This window comes from Peromyscus californicus, unplaced genomic scaffold (assembly GCF_007827085.1).
Source record: "Peromyscus californicus insignis strain IS unplaced genomic scaffold, ASM782708v3 Scaffold_23__1_contigs__length_62951481, whole genome shotgun sequence".
Classification (NCBI taxonomy): Eukaryota; Metazoa; Chordata; class Mammalia; order Rodentia; family Cricetidae; genus Peromyscus; species Peromyscus californicus.
Genome location: NW_026294534.1, coordinates 59,896,588 through 59,916,438, shown reverse-complemented (window position 1 = coordinate 59,916,438; position 19,851 = coordinate 59,896,588). Strand labels below are relative to the sequence as shown.

General features: G+C 48.5%; 1 protein-coding gene across 6 annotated transcripts in view; it reads left to right on the top strand.

The window, feature by feature from the left end:
* The window catches only part of Eps15l1 (epidermal growth factor receptor pathway substrate 15 like 1), a 93,677-nt gene that overhangs the window by 20,908 nt on the left and 52,918 nt on the right, over window positions 1-19,851 (top strand). For all 6 annotated transcript variants that reach the window (XM_052752467.1, XM_052752469.1, XM_052752468.1 and 3 more), the window contains exons 2-8: window positions 4,832-4,873; window positions 5,597-5,686; window positions 6,299-6,346; window positions 9,684-9,779; window positions 10,550-10,612; window positions 15,835-15,960; window positions 18,962-19,021. In XM_052752467.1, coding sequence (XP_052608427.1) covers window positions 4,832-4,873; window positions 5,597-5,686; window positions 6,299-6,346; window positions 9,684-9,779; window positions 10,550-10,612; window positions 15,835-15,960; window positions 18,962-19,021 — 525 coding nt within the window. The remainder of the gene's footprint in view (window positions 1-4,831; window positions 4,874-5,596; window positions 5,687-6,298; window positions 6,347-9,683; window positions 9,780-10,549; window positions 10,613-15,834; window positions 15,961-18,961; window positions 19,022-19,851) is intronic.

Here is a 19,851-nt window from a genome sequence, read left to right as displayed (position 1 = left end):
CATGCCAAGCCAGAGTCTCTATCTCTCTCCGCCTATAGATCAGGATGTAGCTTTCAGTTATGGCTACAGCACCTGCCTGCTGCATGTTGCCATGCTCCCTGACATGATAATGGACTGAGCCTCTGAAACTGTAAGCAAGCCCCAGTTAAAATGCTTTCTTTTATAAGAGTTGCCACGGTCATGGTGTCTCTTTGACAGCAGTAGATAAGACACCAGGCTTGAAGGAAAGTACTTTTGCCCATTGGGCCATTTGCCAGCCCAATTTTTAAATGAAAACAAAAACCACATTTTTTTTTTTAAGACAGAGTTTCATGTAGCTGAGGTTGGCCTCAGACTTATTGTGTACCGGGGATGATCTTGACCTCCCTGTCCATCCTTCTGTCTACCCCTCCTGAGTGCTGGGATGATCTGTGTGCTTGTAGAGTCGGAACCAGGCTTCGTGTGTGCCAGGCAAGCACTCTACCAGCCGACTACCTACGGCCTTTGCCCCATTACTGATTTTGTGCTTCTGAGACAGGGTCTTCTTCTGTAGTCCCGGCTGGAATGCTCCTCCAGTACAGCTGCAGGTCATACTGCTGTGATCAGCTTCTCTTTCTTTTCCACTTGTCCCTGCTTCGAAGCTCCTCATTCCCAGGCTCCTCCTCAGCTCTGACCTAGACTAGAGAGAGTGTTGCTCTGGGGGTCAAACATGCCCACGTAGTGGAGTCTCATTCTTGCCCCATGACAGATGTGGTGTCCTCCCCCAGAGTGCAGGCCAGCGTGCCCTGGGAATAGGGCTGGGATGGCAGGACTGGCACTCTATGGGACTGCCCCTTCCTCCTGTGCCCAGGGCAGCCAGGATTGGGCAAACAGCAGGCAGTACCTGTTTTCATAGGGCTTTTTTGTTCACTGTCTGGCCATGGCTGCTTTGGTTTCATAAAGCGCACCATTGTGGAGCCCCGAGAGTGCATTTTCCCACGTCACATGCCCATGTAACTGTTCCACGTCAGCACTGCCACACCTGGGCTGTCTTTGCAGCAAGTTAGGGTCAAATGAAAGCCTCCTAGCCTGGAGCTCCTGGAACCTCAGCACTCATTGCCTGCATGGGGGAAACTACATTGTCCCACCAGTAAAGAAGAGCTAGCATATTGTCTGCCCTATAGCATTGCCCTATAGGAAGAATGAATGAGGAGCTCAAGGCCAGGCATGGTGGCATGTGCATACTACCAGTAATCCCAGCCTTAGGAAGCAGAGGCAGGAGTTTGCTGAGAGTTTGAGGTCAGCCTGAGATAAATCGTGAGTGCCACATATGCCAGGGATATGTACCAAGACTCCACCTGAAAACAAAATGAAACGAGATGAAAGTGCTGGATGTGAAACATTGAGTGAACAGTGAGGAGCATGGTCCTTGGTCAGGAGGGGTAAGATGGTCTCAGGTATCCCAGGGTTCCCTCGAACTCCACATGTACCTGAGATTGCCCTGAACTCCTTCCTGATCCTCCTGCCGCCACTTGGGGGAGAGTTGGGATGGCAGGCGTGTGCTGCCATGCTCCACTATGATCTATTTATTAGGAGAGTGGATTATACATACTTTTCTACAAGTTTTAAATTATTAGTTTGTGTCTCCCCATCCCTGCCACTTGCTCAGGCGCGTTCTGAAGTCCAGTTTCAGCTGAGCACATAGTGAGTGTGGGTGTAGCAGGAGATAACCAGGTGCTCAGGCCTGTAAGGAACCCTGCTCTTGGCCAGATCCTGCCAGGATTAGGGTTGCTGTGACGCTATCTCTAGGGCATCCCCTCCACAGGGTGCTGCCATGTTCCCATATTCTCTAATGCAAATGGACTGTGGCGTTGCAAAGCTGCTTCAGCAGCAGTGTGCAAAACTGCTCCAAGGCCTCTCCCTGCCACCTCAGCCAGCTGGAGGAGAAGTAAAGGGACATGTGTGGTGTCCTGGCTGTGTAGTGGGCTGTAGCCAGCTCCCTACCCCTGCAGCCTCTTGCCTTCAAAGCCCTGTCCTCTGGCTGGTCCCTCTCAGTCTGTGCCTCTCCCTTTGTGGTGAGACTTGCGAGCATAGCTTACGTGGCAGCTGTGGGCCCACAGAGGGCTCTGTCCCAGCTTGGGAGCTTGCCCTGGGGACCACTGCCTTTATCACGAGCTGGCGGTGACTGAGGTCTCTGCTCATGCCTGTTTCATAGATTGGCCATGGCTGAGGCTTGGATGGTGTCACAGTGAACACTAACACAGCCTGCAGGTGTGGCTTCAGTGTCCCCAGGAAGCCATGGCATAAGAGGAATTGTAACTCATATCTAACATCTGCCCTGCTTCCTTGTCTCTGTCCACAGCACTGAAGTGTGAGCACTAATGAAACCTTTGCTGTTGCTGCCCTGCCCCTGGGCTTATGAACTGTGGCTTCTAAGGATGCACAGCCAGCCCCAGGGCTGGAACAAGCTTGAGTGGGCCTGGCTATGGCAGCCTGGATGCTGGGCTGTTTCTCTTGAGCGTGGATTTGGTGATTTGCTTGGTTTGGGTTTTGTCTTGACCAGGACCGGCTCTCTCTTTGTTGCTCAGGCTGGTTGGTCTTGAACTCTTGTCACTTGTAGGCCCTTGGGAAGCAGCCAGATATAACAATTGAACATGCACCAAACCTGCTGCTGTCTGTCACTGAGCCACAGCACCTTGGGAGTGGATGCTTGATGTGCTTGGTTAGAATTGAACTTCTACCTCCAAAACCTTGAGGAAAATATTTACAGTCTGGACTTTGCCAATGAGACCTGTGGGGTTAGATGAGCTATGGCAGGTGATATGCCATCACCACCTTTTCTCACACATGACAAACAGCCCATCTCCTTTCTGTCAGTCTTACTGCTCTGGGGAGATTCTTCTAGAGGCTTGCTGAAGTATTTAGTTATGTATGTGTGTGCATGCGTACTGCATGTGTGAAGAGGTCAAATGATAACTTGAGGGAGTCCATTCTCTCCTTCAACTTTGTGGGTTCTAAAGCTCAAACTCAGGTCATCAGGCTTGTACAGCAAGCGCCTTTACCTGCTGAGACATCTTGCTAGCCCCACATAGTGGCATTTTCCTAATGCTCTTTCTTCAGCGTTTGCTCCAAGCCTCAGGTCTTTTCCTGCCATCCAGCCTCTTCCCCTTCCTCTCCCCTGCAGCCCTCTGTACTTTCCCTCCTGCCTCTCTGTCTGGGTATTTTGCTTTGCTTACAGGTGCCTGGTTCCCCCAGAGAAGCTGACTGTACTTGCATTGTTTTGAACCTGAAAGGATCTTGTGCTGGGTAGTGCTGGTTCAGAGCCTGGGAGTCCTTTCCCTGGCTTATCCTTATGCAGTCACAGGACAGCATCCCTCCTGACTCAAACTCTTAACCACCAGCATCACAGGCAGGCCAGACTAAGGAAGTTTGTTTATTTATTTGTTTTTAAAGACAGGGTTCTCACTATATGTAACCTTAAGTGACCTGGAACTCATTATGTAGAATTCAAACTCAGAGATCCTCCTGCCTCTGCCTCTTGAATTTCTGGGATTTAAAAGTGTGCGCCACACTTAAGGAAGTTTTGAAAACCTCTCAGCAATGCTCAGTCTCTCAGTCTCCCTGCGGCTGTGTGGTTAACACCCTTCTTTAAGTTAGTCTCATCTCACTTTCTTCACTCAGCCCAGGTGTGTTTTGTGCTGGGTGTCTAAGGCTGGGCCACTGATCAAGAACAGATTTAGCTCTTGTAAGCTCTGATGGTTGGGAAGGCCAAGCAGGACACCTACAACTGGCCAGGCAGAGGGAGTGGGCAGGACACACACTCCTGTCGGGACAGGGTGATAGCAGCTTGATGCTTCAGAGTATGGAGCCCCTGCCTGACTTCCCAGTCCTCACTGGGGTTGATGCTGCCTGCATTTGAACTTCAGCCTCCATAAAGTACCAACATAGGGAAGCCCTTTTCATACGGTCACTTGTTTGTTTACTTGTTCTTTTGTTTGCGACAGGGCCTCACTACATAGCCCATGCTGTCTTGACCACCCCTCCTCCCAGTGCTGGGAGACCCCACTGCTACATAGTGGCTGCTTACTTCCCCACTGAGGTAGCTTGCTCCCCTAGATGACTTCTTCCTCTCCATAGAGGGACATCCTGTTGAGGCCAGTGAGGGAGGGAGGTAGTGGCTGGAGCCTGACAGGTGACCTTAGAGTCCTGGGCTGAATGAGGGGTGTTCTTGGTGCTGAGTGGAGGACTCTTGGCTTCGCACACAGAGGGAGTGGATGCTTTCAGCGTGAGGCTGTGTGCATCCTGGAGGATGCCTGCAGCATGAATCTGTGTGCTGTCACTTGTCAGGCAGCTGGTAGAGGACAAGATGGGTGAGGACTTGAAAACAACCAAGTGCATTATGGTGACTCAGGGTCACATACAGAAACTCCACCAACACACAGGGTGAGGAAGGAGGCCCATCACTGCCTCTCCCTAGGCAAGTTTCTGTGTGGGGTTTGGCTTTGCTCTGGCTGTCAGGTGCATACATTTTTACCAGAACCAGGGTGTATTTTGGTGATGGTGAAACATTGAGTATTGTCACCTCCACTTAGGAGGCTAAGGCAGGAGACCACTTGACCCTAGGAGAGTTCAGGAGGAGTTTGGGGCTAGGTGCGGCAGTTCCTGCCAGTAATATCAGCACTCAAGAGCCAGAGTCAGGAGGATCACCAGGAGTTTAAGGCCAGCCAAGGCTCTCTACTAGTGCCTTGTCCCAACAAAAATGAAACAAAACAACTGGAGACCAGCCTGGACAGCACCTGAAGAGGAAGAAGACCAAGGCGGGAGGGTGCTTTTGTGTATTGTGACCACTTTCTGACTCTCCTGTTTTGTTCAGATTCCCAGTGGAAATCCGTTGTATGAGTCTTACTACAAGCAGGTATGTCTAAGTGCATCTTTTCACATTGTAATTGATTGTGCTGTGTAGGTGTGCGCGTGTTCACCTGTGCCATGGTATGCCTGTGGCAGTCAGGGCACAACTCTCATGGTCAGTTCTCTCCTTTTACCATGTGGGTCCCAGAGATCAAATTCAGGCCATCAGGCTTGATGGCAGGAGCCTTTGCCCACTGACCATCTCTCCAGCCCACTAGTGCCTTTTTTTTTTTTTTTTTTTTTTTTTTTCAGTGGTGGTGCACACCTTTTTTTTTTTTTTTTTTTTAAGATTTATTTATTTATTATGTATACAGTGTTCTGCCTGCTTGAATACCTACAGGCCAGAAGAGGGCACCAGATCTCATTACAGATGGTTGTGAGCCACCATGTGGGTGCTGGGAATTGAACTCAGGACCTCTGGAAGAGCAGCCAGTGCTCTTAATCGCTGAGCCATCTCTCCAGCCCCACTAGTGCCTTTTTATGTGTTTTGTATGTACTCATGTGTGCATGTGTGTGTTGGTGCTGGGGGTGGAACCCAGAGCCTCTTACATGCAGAGCAGATCAGCCACTGAGTTGCACCCAGCCTCCCGTCATCTTTGTAGTTAACCTTGGGAACACATGGCCATGGCGTCTGTAAGTGGTGGTGTCAACTCCTGTGGACATACATGGGGACGGCGCTGATACTTCTGTATCTTTAAGTGTTGTGTCAATTCTTGCTGTCCTGTTGCAGGTGGACCCTGCCTACACAGGAAGAGTTGGGGCCAGTGAGGCTGCGCTGTTTCTGAAGAAGTCGGGGCTCTCTGACATCATCCTGGGGAAGGTAGGGAAGATGAAGCGTGGTCTGCTGAAATGAAAGCCAACTGTGCAGACCCTCCCTGGGCAGGGCCAGAACATCCTGGGTTTCTTTGCTGTAGCTGGTGGATCTGAAGGCCTGATTTCTTTTTCCTTTAGAGCTGACTTTCCATGCCCATCCTAGCACTTGAGAGACTAAGATCACAACTCCGGAAGGATCATGAGTTCCAGGATAGCCTGGGCTACATAGTATGACCTGTCTTTGAAAAGACAAACCAAAGTTATAATGTGAGGCATGGTGGAGCGTTCCTTTACTCCCAGCACTCTGGAGGCATAGGGCTATGGGTCTCTGGAGTTTGAAGTCAGCCTGGTCAGTCTCAGATGGTGGTTACCTTCAAGGTGTAAGCAGCAGACTGGACCAGAGTGCTTTTGATGTCTTGATAGCTCTGGGCTTACATTGCCATGTAATGACTGAATAGGGAGCTAAGTGGGCATAGGGGGTTCTTTGGGCCCTACCACCAAATGGCTGTGTGCCTGGCAGGGCTATTGGCCCCAGTGCCCATGGCACTGTGACTCCTGTTCCATCCAACTTGGCTGGTGAGCGACAGTCACACTTACGGGCACTTTTTTGTCTCCACAGATATGGGACTTGGCGGACCCCGAAGGTAAAGGGTTCTTGGACAAACAGGTATATATGAACACACAGAGCAGGGGAGGGCTGGGCACCCCTGAGGCTGGGTAACTTGTACCTTTCTTCCACTGGCTGCTATATCATCCACACACAGCTGCCAGGCTCAAGTGAGGAACTCTCACTTTGGAGTGCAGATCTGTAAGTATGCCAACCCCTGACTCAGTGACATGCCCTTGACGGTCTCGAGACTATCTCAGCTTCTTTACCTGCTGCTGTGATAAATTGCCCTGACAGAAGCAGCTCTGATGAAGGGCCACCCGTGGCTCCCAGTTCCAGGCACAGCCACTTGGGGCAAGTTAAGGCAGCAGGAGCCTGAAGCAGCTGGTCACATGTAGTCAGGAGCACAGGGACCAAATGCTGTCTCCTGTTCACTCAGCCCGGGGTCTAGCCCAGGGGTGGTGTGCCCGCATGGAGGGTACACTTTCCCATCTCATTTAACCTGGGAACCCGTCACAAGCCAGCCTAATTGAAGCAGCTCCTCACTGACTTCCTTCTTGGGTAGTTCCCATTGTGTCAGGTTGACAATCAAAACTGAATACCAAGGGGACTGAGAGAGGACTCAGCTGGAACTGAGTTCAGGTCCCAGCACCCACATTTGGCAGCTTACAACCACCTATAACTCCAGCTCCAAGGGATCCAATGCCCTCTTCTGGCCTCTCAGAGCACCCACTCATACCTACATGTATACATACACACACCTACATACCCACCTTTAGACAAAACAAAACAAAACAAAACCCCAAACATCACAATGAACTTACCAGTGATTGAAGCGTTTTAAAGATTTAAAATAATTTAAATAAATTGTACTGTGTATGGTGGCCCACACCTTTAATCCCAATACTCAGGCAGCAGAGGCAGATGGATAGATCTCTGTGAGTTTGTGGCCAGCCTAGTCTACATATGGAGAGCCAGGCTACCCAGGGCTACACAGTGAGACTTGGTCTCAAAACAAAAAAACCCCACAGGGGTAGGGGGACCAGAAAAAAATTTGTTTATGTATATGTGGCCCATGGAGGTCAGAAAAAGGTGCCGGATTCCCTGGAGGTGGGGTGAGGGAGCTACCTGATGGGGTGCTGGGAACTGAACTCTGGTTCTCTGCATGAGCAGCATGTGCTCTTAACCACAGAGCCATGTCTTACAGCCTAAAGACTAATCTGTATCAAAGTAATTTTAGAATTCTGTAAAGATATCAAACACAGTTTAATGGGTTCCCATACACCCCTTCTAGCCCATGTTTATAGCCAGCTCTCCCCAGGGATGCTCAGTCACACAATTCCAATGCTTGTGTCAGATTGCTGTGGTCACAGCATTAACCAGGACCTGCAGTCAGGCTGGCCATTTCCTGGTGCCCTCTACCATGGAGGCATGTGTGCCAGTCAGCCCTGATACTCTTAGGCTTCCCCTTGGAGCCCTGGGCTCTATGCTCTTCAGAAATATTATGAATGGAATTGTGTTTGTCCCGCAGTGTTGGCTGTGGGAGCTTTACAGCAGGCTTTACCGTGCTGTGCTCACAGGGCCTGGGTGCAGGTGAGTTCCCCAGCTCCTCCCCCAGGCACTGTCTGAGGCTGTTCTGTATCCTAAGGCCTCAAGCCTGTCCATCTGCTGGCCACCGACCTCCAGCCACCGGTACCTCCCTTCCTTGTGGTTGGGGTTGCTCAGCCGCTTAGTGAAGGAGCTGAGGGACCTGATTTGGTTTGTCTGGCCACCATCCTGCCCCGTTTCCAGCTTCCCTCTGACACCATGTGTTTCTGCACAGTTTCTGTGGACATCCCCATGAAAGGCGTAGCTCTCCCCATGTTCTTATGCCAGTAGAGAAGCTCCGCTGTAGGGTACATATTTGCCCCTGCTTCTGTCTGATAAAACTGACCAAAAGCACCTGGAGAGGAAGGGTTACTTGATTTACAGATTACAGTCCATCACTGAGGGAAACTAGGAACTCCAGGCAGGAACCTGGAGGCAGGAACTGAAGCAGAGGCCATCGAGGATCAGTGCTTGCTGGCTTGCTTCCCTGGCTTGCTCCATATATAGAATTTAGGACTACCAGCCCAGGAATGGCACTGTCTTTGTGAATCATTAATTAAGAAAATGCTCTGTAGACACATCCACAGGCCCATCTGATGGAGGCAGTTCCTTGATCAAGGTTCTTTCTCATCCGATTTTAGTTGTGTCAAGTTGATGGCTCATCACAGAACACAGGTCATGCTGGCACTCAGGAGGCTGAGGCAGGAGGATTGAAAGTCCCCCTTCAGACTCAGCTGCATAGTAAGAACCTGTTTCAAAAAAGGAGGCCGGAGAAAAGGCTCAATGGTTAAGAGTGCTTACTGTTCTTGCAGGGAACTGAGTTCAGTTCCCAGTACCCACAAGACTGCTTACAACCACCTGTACCTCCAGTTCCAGGAATCTGATGCCTCTGGCCTCTGTGGGTACCCACACTTGTGTGCACACACTCATAATTAATAGCAAAACTATCTGGGCTGTGGTGGTGCACACCTTTAGTCCCAGCACTCGGGAGGCAGAGGCAGGCAGGTCTTTGAGTTTGAGGGCAGCCTGGTCTACAGAGCAAGTTCCAGGACAGCCAGTGCTACACAGAGAAACTCTGTTTCAAAAAACCAAAAAAAAACAAGTATCAAAACTGAGTATTAAAAAAGAAAAAAGGAGGTCAGTGAGACAGCCCCTCTGGTGAAAGAAGGTCCTTGCTGACAAGCCTGATGACCTGAGTTCAGTCCCTAGAACCATATGGTGGGAGGAGAGAGCTGAATTCCCCTCTGGGTGCACATGACCCCTCCTCCCAAATAAATACTAATAGTTTCTTTTAAAAAAATTTTTTTTAAATCCACTACCTGGGCTGAAGTACAGCTTGGGAGATAAGTGCTTGCCTGGTGTTCCTGAAGCTTCAGGCCCCACCCCTACCCCACAAAAACAGAAAACAACATAGGCTGTGTGTATTTTTGACCCATCAGTCACTGTAAGTGTATGGACTGCTCCAGCATCTCGTTGCCTTTGGGAAATCCCTTTACTTGAATCTTTTTTTTTTTTAAATAATTTATTTAACTTTATTTTATATGCGTTGGTGTGAGGGTGTCAGATCCCCTGGGACTGGAGTTATAGACAGTTGTAAGCTGCCATTTAGGTGCTGGGAATGAACCCCGGTCCTCTGGAAGAGCAGCCAGTGCTCTTAACCGCTGAGCCATCTCTCCAGCCCTACTTGAATCTTTTTAATGCTCAGTACTCACTACTGCTGCCCACTGTGTTGTCTGTGGTCATCACAGTGGAGATGAGAGCTGTCCTGTCCGCCTTATAGGGTTAACGCCTCCTCTTTCTGGGCCCACAGGGTTTCTATGTTGCCTTGAGATTGGTGGCCTGTGCACAGAGTGGCCATGAAGTCACCTTGAGCAATCTGAGCCTCACCATGCCACCACCGAAGTTTGTGAGTGTGCAAGCCATCATACTCTCTTGGTACTGTGTGTGTGCGAATATATGTGTGAGTGACATCTCCATGTTTTCTCTTGTTTTTCCGTGTTTTAGTTAAGGTGAAATACATATACCATAAAATTTACCATTTTTTTAAGTGCACAGTTCAGCTAGGCATAGTGGCTCACACCTTTAATCCCAGTACTCGGGAGGCAGAGACAGGCGAATCTCTGAGTTCGAGGCCAGCCTGGTCTACAGAGCTAGTTCCAGACAGCCAGGGCTACACAGAGAAACCCTGTCTTGAAAACAAAGTAAATAAAATGCTCATTTGGGTAGCACTTACACATCAGCCTGAGTTCTAGTTCTCACCCCGTAAAGGAAGATCCTGGGCCCGTCTTACTCTTTGATTCTCCATCTCCCAGTCCTTGGTAGCCGCCCATCTTTTTTTCTGTGCAGAGTTGTCTTTCTGATGTTGCTCTCAGTGGAGTCACACTTGTGTGTGCACCTTGCACTCAGTCTACCTAGATGAGGATACTTTACTGTTGTGACTGTGGCTGGGCACTGCGTACCTGTCTGTCTGCTGAGCTCTGTGGTGTCTCCTGCACCTTTGGCTGTTGGGAGCAGCGCAGCTGTGAAGGGTCATGGATTTGTGTGTGCACCTGTGGGCCTACACCTGGGAGGGAGCTGTGGGGTCCTAGCTCATTCCCCATTCCGTGACCATCCCACTTTGGAATGAGATTATTTTGGTTGTGTTTGCATATGTGATCTCGTCCCTTTTTTCCTCAGCATGACACCAGCAGCCCACTGATGGCCACACAGCCGTCTACAGAGACTCACTGGGCTGTGCGGGTAAGTGAGGGGACAGTGCCATAGTTGATGCGCTAGCCATGTATATCATTTGGAACATTCTGGAGCACCTTTGCCATCTGTTTGTCTCCACAGAATCCAAGGGTCATATCTATTTTAATATTGTTTTTAAGATTTTATTTTATTTTTAATTATTTGTATGTCTATGGGTGGGTATGTTTTCCCTTGGAGGCCAAAGATGGGGGTGGGATCCCCGGGAGCTGGAGTGACCTCCTAATTTAGGCATTGGGAACTGCACTTGGCTGCGTTAACCTCTGAGTCATTTCTCCAACCCTTGTTTTGTTTTTTGCTTATTGAGAAAGGGTCTTATGTCACCTAGGCTGACGTCAAGCTAACTTGTAGCTGAAGCAGCTTCCAATTCCTAATCCTCTGCCTCTACCTCTCCAGCATGGGGATGACAGGCAAGCCACAGCACTAGGCTTGAAAAATCGATTGTCAAATTCTCTCACCATAGCTAGCGGCTGTGTCTAGGAGCAAGGAACTAAGGACCTGAGGTTGCCTTTAATTCCTGTGTTCTCAGGACGCATCTGGGGCTGTGTTGCTTGTGTTGGTTCTTCAGGATAGAGAAGAGACACACTGCCTATGCAGCCTTCCAGCAGCTCCCTGAGGCCATTCTTCCCTGTGTGAGGTGCCTACTGCTCTGTAAAAAGCCTCACCCAGCACTTTAGGTGTTCCTTTTCCATGCAGAGGGCAATGTGGTCCTGCCTCTAGAAAGGAAAAACAAGCATGGTGGCTGTCTTAGTCCGTGTCCTATTGCTGTGAAGAGACACCATGACCACACTGGCTCTTACAAAGGAAAGCATTTAATTGGGGCTTGCTTACAGTTTCAGAGGTTTAGTCTGTTTATTAGCATGGCAGGAAACATGGTGACGTGCAGGCAGACATGGTGCTGGAGAGGAACTGAGAATTCTATATCTGTATCCACAGGCAGCGAGGGGGGCGTGGCGCGTGCCACTGCGCCTGGCTTGGGCTTTTGAAACCTCAAAGCCCATCCACAGTGACACACTTCTTCCAACAAGGCCACACCTACCCCAACAAGGCCACAATTCCTAATAGTGCCACTTGTTGGTGACCAAGCCTTTAAATCTATGAGCCTTTGGGGGCCATTCTCATTCAAACCACCACATTCTACTCCCTGGCCCCCATAGTCTTTTAGCCATACGCCTTCAGTCCAACTTCAAAAGTCCCCAGTCTATCACAGTCTCCATACCGTTTGAAAGTACAAAGTCTCTTCTGAGACTCATGGCAATCTCTCGTTTTTGAGACAGGCTTTTCTCTGTGTAGTCTTGGCTGTCCTGAAACTCACTCTGTAGTCCAGGCTGGCTTCGAACTCAGAGATCTGCCTGCTTCTGCTGCCTCCTGAGTGCTGGGATGAAAGGTTGTTGCCACCACACACGGCTTCGTGGCAGTCTCTTAGCTGTAACCCTCTGTAAAATAAAAATGAAAAGCAGATTACAGACTTCCAACATACAGTGGCACAGGATATACATTGCTATTCAGAAGCACAGGGAAGGGAGCATAGTGAGGAAATGCTGGACAAAAGCAAGCCCCAAACCAGTTGAGCAAACTCTGTACCTCCATGTCTGATGTCAAAGTGCTCTTCAGATCTCCACCTCCATTCAGCTTTGTTGACACTTCTCTCTCTTGGGCTGCTTCCACTCCCTGTTAGCAGCTCTCCTCAGCAGGTATCCCTTAACTCTGGCATCTCTAACATCTTGGGTTCTCCAAGGCAACTCAGACTTCACCTTCACAGCTTCACACAATGGCCTCTTTGAGCGTCCATGCAGGGACACCTATGATACATGCCTGGCCTCAGTGGCTTTTGTTAGTCGTGGAGGGAGATTCCATAACTTCTTTCTTCTATCCTTGTCTCTAACACCAGAACCATGTGGCTGAAGCTGCCAAGTTCTGCTGCTTGCTGAGCCTGGAACATCCCCCCCACCCCCCTCCCTTGTTCAAAATTTTGCCAGTTTTCTGTTTTCAAGGGTTTCCTTCAATGCCTAAACTTTGCTGTCCTGAAACTTGCTCTGATGACCAAATTGGCTTCGAACTCAGAGATCCACCTACCTCTGCCTCTCAGTGCTAGGATTAAAGATGTACACCACTGTGCCTGGCCCTAAAATTTTCTTAATTCCTCTTCACAAGTTGGAAGTTTAGCTACTTGGGGTCTCACCTTGAAGCCCCCACTTTATTTCATTTAGGATCTCCCGAGCACTGGACTGCTCCATCACACTCTGATGCTCTTCTCCTCACACTGGACCTTTTGTGATTGTCCTTGCTCAGCTCTACGGAAGAGTGACTGCTAATAGCCAGGCTGTGGTGGCCCACACCTTTAATCCTAGCACTTGGGAGGCAGAGGCAAGAACATAGATCCACTTCTTGCCCCTATCCTGGGCATGTCTTGTTCTTTCATGAAGCAACAGTTCATTTCCTCTTGTGGGCCCCAAGAATATAGAGATTCAGCTGTGTATTAAAGCTATACTTTGACCGGCCAAGGGTCTGTCAAAAGGCAAACCATTTATTATGAATATTTGGTGTTATCCAGTTTTTAATATTTCAGCTATCTTCTGCTATGAAATTCTTGTGTGCCCAAATACTTCCCAACCATCTTGGCAAACAGCTAAGCTTTTCGACTAGGTACTAACTCCCCTGCTGAGCCTAGGAGACTAACAGCCTACTAGATGCATAGCTTTGTTTCTTGTGCAAATCACGTTCAGATCTTCCACGGCCCCAGAGCACCTTCTTAGATCAGAGGGTTCCCTCTCACCAGGTGCTTCAAGCTGAGATGCAGATTGACTAGCTGTCAGTGCTCCTCCCCCGCCCTGTCAGGAAACTGGTGCAGAGAAAAACTGAGGCAGTTTTATTTTAGTGACTTGTAGATTTCTTTACCCTATCACCTGTGAGTTTGTAGTTGGAGCACATTATGATAGACCCGTAATGTTTTCACCTAGCCACAGTAAGGGTAGATTCCTAGCACATAAATTCCTTCTCTGATTTGTTCCAGCTCCTATCTAACTCCGCCTTTATTCTCTCCCCCTTTTGGGGTTGCAAATGAAGTTGCCAGGAAGCTTCTGGTGGGGACCTTGCAATTCTTCTGTTGTATTGTACACAGGAAGGTGTTGCTGTCTTGGGAAAGATATAGACCAGTCCCGATAGAAGCGGGAGGAGTTATGATGGCAGAATGGTGGTGGCGGGTGAATAAACGAGTGGGACAAAAGAGCTCCGTGCATCTAGATTCATTCCTGCACCACTGGTAGTGTCTCTTCTGGGCCCCTGTAATATTAAGGCTGGTCCTATAATATTATATGAAAATTTCCCAGGAATTTGAACCATTTATATTTGCCTTGCTGAGAGAAGAGAACGGGTCCTATGACTGTCCCAGGGCAAGTAAAAAGTCAGAAAGCTGAGCTGGGCGGTGGTGGAGCACACCTTTAATTCCAGCATTCCGGAGGCAGAGGCAGGTAGAGTTCTGTGAGTTCAAGGCCAGCCTGAGCTACAGAGTGAATTCTAGGATAGCCAGGGCTACCCAGACAAACCCTGTTTTGAAAAACCAAAAAGAAAAAAGAGAGAGTGACCACTAATAACCATAGGACAGAGTCAATACTGGGCTGCCCTGAAATCTCCTCTGCTGACACCATTAATTCCAAACTTTTAAATTTAGCTTAAGGTAGATTTTTTTGGACAAGAGCAAAAAGCAGCCACTTTTTTTCCTCCCCAAAAATACCACAAGAATGGTCTCTAGGCCATATACTAACATTCTTCTCTTCTGAAACCTCTTGAGCCACGCCCCTACAGTTCAAATCCCCCTCAGTACCACGTCTTCCGTGGTTCTACTAGTATGGCCCATTGAGCCCACCTTAAAGCATTCCACTGCTTTCCTGATCCAAAGTCCACATTCCATCAACAAGAAGCTTGGTCAGGCTGTTAAATCAATACCCCACTCTGCTACCAACATCTATCTTAGTGTTTTATCACAGTGACACATGCTTGTCATCCCAACACTCAGGAACCTGAGGCTGGGGGACAGATCACATATTCAAGGCTGGTGTTGGTCACATAGGGAGAATCTGTCTCAAAAAAGAAAAAGATGGGGCTGATGAGATGGCTCAGTGAATAAAGGCACTTGTCAAGTGTGACGGTCCTGGAACCCATGTGATGGAAGGAGAGCTGACTCTCTCAAATTTCCTGACTGCCACACACAAGTGTATACACAGTAAATACATTAAAATTTGAGATATGTATTTGCAAAACCTAAGTGACTCCTTCTGGTAAGCCAGAGTTGGTTCTGCAGCTGAGTGTGGGCTGTGGATGCTCTCAGAGAATGGGAAGCAGCCCCTCTTCCCTATACTTCTTCCTTCCTTCTTGATCCTGCTCTCTGTCTCTTTTGAACTTGGACAGACCTTGAGCTTCTCAGGCAAGGGCTTTGCCACCAAACTGTCCTTAGCCCTGTTTAGTTTGTTTCTCTAACACAGGGTCTCCATAGCCCAGTCTGACTTCAAACCTCAATATAGCCAAGAATGACCTTGAACCCTGACCTCCACCTTCTCAGAGCTGGGATTGCAGGTGGGGCCTGTGGTTTATACAGTGCTGGGGATAGAGCCCAGGGACTCTTTTGTGTTTGCTATATGGGCACTCTACCCACTGAACCACAGCACCTTTTCAAAACCCTTTTTTCTTAGTGATGTAATTAGAACCCAAGGATTCACTGTACTGAGCCCCATCACAGCTTATTTTGGATTGTGAGAAGTAAGACTTGTGCTCTTGAAGTTGACATTTGAGACAGGGTCTTCCCATGTAGCACAGGCTGGCCTCAAGCCCTCTATCCTAGCTCCATCTTGAGTGCTGGAATGAGAGGTGTGTGCCATTGGCCCCACTGGAGGTTGATTTGACCATGTTTGCTCCCAAACTAAACATCTAATGAGGTTCCTTGAGACACTGCAAAGGCGTTGCCATGCTGGTTAGGCTCCTTTTGCCATTCGGCAGAACAAGATGTGGACCAGCTTCTCTTCTGCTCACTGTGGCCCCTAGGCCATGGTGCCAGGGAGCTGTCCCCCTAGGCCATAAATTCTCCCTGGAAACTCAGGCAGTTGGGCTTGCTCTAGGATATCTCGCACCCTCTGGTACAGCTGAGCTCTGTGTAGACAAGTCTGGGTTTGGATTTGAACTGCGTGCTCTGTTCATCCCAGCTCCTTTTTTCCTGGTAGGTGGAGGAGAAGGCAAAGTTTGATGGCATCTTTGAAAGCCTTCTGCCAGTCAATGGTCTGCTCTCTGGAGACAAGGTCAAGCCAGTCCTCATGAACTCGAAACTACCTCTGGATGTGCTGGGCAGGGTAAGCTGCTGCGTGCTTTTCCATCCACCCTGTACCACAGCATGTCTGTCTGTTAACGGATACCTTTCTTCTCCCGCTGAACACCGTACCCCCCCCCCCCCCCCCCCCCCTTGTGTGTGTCTGCCTTTTCCGTAGTTGGAGGAGCAGGACTGCTCTTCTGCTCCTGGGAAGATGCTAGCATCCATCTACTTACGACAAGAGGCAGGGGCAGACAGGTGATGGCTACTTGTACATGTGACAGCAGAGCCTGCTCCAAGCCCAGCACCAAATCCCCTTTTCTCTTGTTTGTTTCTTCCCATTTCTTTTTTTTTTTTTTTAAAAAGGCGTCTGCACAGGAGTGCATGTATATGTGGAGTTAAGAGGACAGCCTTGGGTGCACTCTTTAACTGCTGTCTTCTGCTTTTTTAGATAGTGTCTCTCACTGGTCCTAGAATGTACTAAGCTGATGAGCTGGCTGGCTAAGAGTCCAGGCATTACCCTGTCTCTGCCACCTCAGTACTGGGATTATAAGTACATGCTGCCACACCCAGCTTTAAAGAACAAGTTACATTTAAAAAAAAAATTTTTTTTTTTTTGAGATAAGGTTTCATTGTGTTGCTGTGGTTGGCTTGGAACTCATTATGTAGACAATATTGACCTTGAATTCATAGAAATCTTCCTGCCTCTGCCTCCCAAATGCTGGGATAAAGGTGTGTGCCACTATGCTACCTACATTTAAAACTTTTAGTGTGTGCATGTACATAGTATGTGTGCATACCACTGTGTATCTATGAAGGTCGGAGGGCAACTTGCACGATCGGGTTCTCTCCTTCTACCTGGGAAATTGACCTGAGCTTTCAGGCTTTGCGGCAGGCACCTTTACCTGCTGAGCCATCACAGTGGCCTTTGGCTTCTGTTTTTAAGTTAATGCTTTTTCCTGCCTATCAGTCTCAAGGTGAAGGCACTTTCAGCTCTGTTATAGGTTTAGAAATAGTTTTAGTTATTCCTTTTTTGATTTTATCATGGGGTCTCCTATCTCCCATATCGGCTGGGGGGTAAACTTAAACTCCGAATCTACCTCCATAGTGCATTCCTATTTGTTTGTTTAAAAGTCTCAATTTCGGTGGCTGTGGCCATGCGCACCTATAATTCCAAGAGGCTGAGGTAGGAGGATCATGAGTTTGAGGCCATCCCAGTCTGTGTGGCAGGACCCTGTATCAGGAGCCCCTCAACAAAAATGAACCTCAGATGTATTCATATTAATACGAAGTGTTTGGCTCCAGATCTCCCACTGCAGGCATAATTCCTCTAGATGGATGTGGCTTAAGTCTTCATCCTGGCAGCCTGCTTCCTGGTGTATGTGGGCCAGGCAAGCTTATTGTCTCTGTGGGGCCTTGCTACAGAGGGACTGTGGTTGTTCAACCAGAGCCCAAGGCCCTGGCCTTCAACAGAACCTAAAAACAACAAACATTGTCCTTAGAGGTTCTCAGAGACCATTTCCTAATGCCCATTAGATGTGCTTCTTTCTATCTCCCAGCTTCTAGAATTATAGGCACGTGCAACATTTCCAGTTACATTTTAAAATAGACTTTAAAAATCTCTGATACTGGGGCTGGAGAGATGTCTTATGGCTTACGAGCACTGCAGTGACCCCAGTTTGATTCAGATTTCAGTTGAAAGCGTTTCCTGGGATGTGGTTTTCATCCTGGCCTTCGTCAGCACAGTGAGCATGCTACTGTAGGAAGGATGTGGGTCTCAGTATTGGCCCTCAGCTCCCTCAGAGAGCTGCAGGGTGTCAGGATTATTGTTTGTTTTGATTTCTGTAGGGTCTTAGTGTTCTGTTGCTATGAAGAGATGCTATGACCACAGCAGTTTTTATAAAAGAAGTAGTTTAATTGGGGCTGGCTTACAGTTTTAGAGGGTTAGACCATGGTCGTCATGACAGGAAGCATGGCGGCAGGCAGGCAGACATGATGCTGGAGAAGTAGCTGAGAGCTCCATCTGATCCACAAGTGGAGCTGCAACTAAAGATTGGATCTGACCTGGTGTGGGCTTTTGACAACTCTTCCAACAAGACCACATCTCCTAATCCTTAACAATTCACCAACTGAGGGGCATCTCTGGTCAGACCCTCAGAGATAGGCTCTGAGCTTGGAACTCTCTATGTACTCGAGACAGGCCCTGAGATTCCAATCCTCCTGCCTCAGCCTCTTGTCATAAACTAGTTCTTTTTCTTTTCTTTCTTTTTTTTAAACTTATTGATTTATTATGTATACAGTGTTCTGCTTGCATATATCCCTTCAGGCCAGAAGAGGGAGCCAGATCTCATTACAGATGGCTGTGAGCCACTAAGTGGTTGCTGGGAATTGAACTCAGGACCTCTGGAAGAATAGCCGGTGCTCTTAACCTCTGAGCCATCTCTCCAGCCCCACAAACTAGTTCTTTTTTTTTTTTTTTTTTGGTTTTTCGAGACAGGGTTTCTCTGTGTAGCTTTGCGCCTTTCCTGGAACTCACTTTGGAGACCAGGCTGGCCTCTAACTCACAGAGATCCGCCTGGCTCTGCCTCCCGAGTGCTGGGATTAAAAGCGTGCGCCACCACTGCCCGGCCACAAACTAGTTCTTAAATGCTTTTCCTTTTCTTTTTTTTTTTGTTTTTTTTTGTTTTTTTTTGTTTTTTTTGTTGGTTTTTCGAGACAGGGTTTCTCTGTGTAGCTTTGCGCCTTTCCTGGAACTCACTTGGTAGTCCAGGCTGGCCTTGAACTCACAGAGATCCGCCTGGCTCTGCCTCCCGAGTGCTGGGATTAAAGGCGTGCGCCACCACCGCCCGGCTCTGCTTTTCCTTTTCTTCTCGTGTGTGTGTGTGTGTGTGTGTGTGTGTGTGTGTACACATATGTACATATGTGTGTAGGTGTGTGGGAAGACAGATATACAGCTCTTTAAGTGCCTCTGATTGCCTGGCCTTATTTACTATCAACTCAGATGTTACTTGTGCTGGGTTTACGGATCTGTCTGGCCCCTGCAGGTCTGGGACCTCAGTGACATCGACAAGGATGGACATCTGGACCGAGATGAGTTTGCTGTGGTAAGTTCTCTGTGTCCTGTTCCCACCTTGCTGAGGCCTCATGGGGTGGGTACGGGAGTCTTTTGTGTCTTTAGTTTAAAAGTGTCTATTTTGACATCTCCCAATACTTAGAAAAAGTTCAGGGGTCAGGAGAGTCCAGAGTCGTCATCACTGATCCAGTATGACCTTACAGTGCCTGCTTCACCATCCTTCCTCCTGCTCTTCTCTGTCTCTTCCTTATCCCCACCCCCACCCCCACCCCACACGATTTTTTTTCCCTTGGATTGTTTTCAAAGAGATAAATTGCAAACATAGTGCCTTTATTTTTGTGATTTATTTTTTTTTTTGGAACAGGGTCTCAGATAATTGAAGCTGGCCTTTTTGTTTGTTTTTGTGTTTTGTTTTTGTTTTTACACAGAGACAGGGTTTCTCTGTGTAGCCCTGGCTGTCCTGGAACTCACTCTGTGGACTAGGCTGGCCTCAAACACAGATCTGCCTACCTCTGCCTCCCAAGTGGTAGGATCAAAGGCGTGCACCACCACTGCCAGACTTGAAGCTGGTCTGAACTCCTGATTCTCCTGTCTCTATCTCCCTAATTCTATAATTATAGGCATGTACAGCACCTGGACTTCCAGTTACATTTTAAAATAGACTTTAAAATCTGTGATACTGGTCCTGGAGAGATGTCTTAGGGCTTAAGAGCACTGCAGAGGACGGGGTTTGATCTCCACCTCACACATGGAGGCTCACAACAGTCTGTAACTCCAGTTACAGGAGATCTAATGCCCTCTTCTGGCCTCCATGGGCACTGCACAGACACATAGACAGGCAAAACACTCATAGGTATAAAA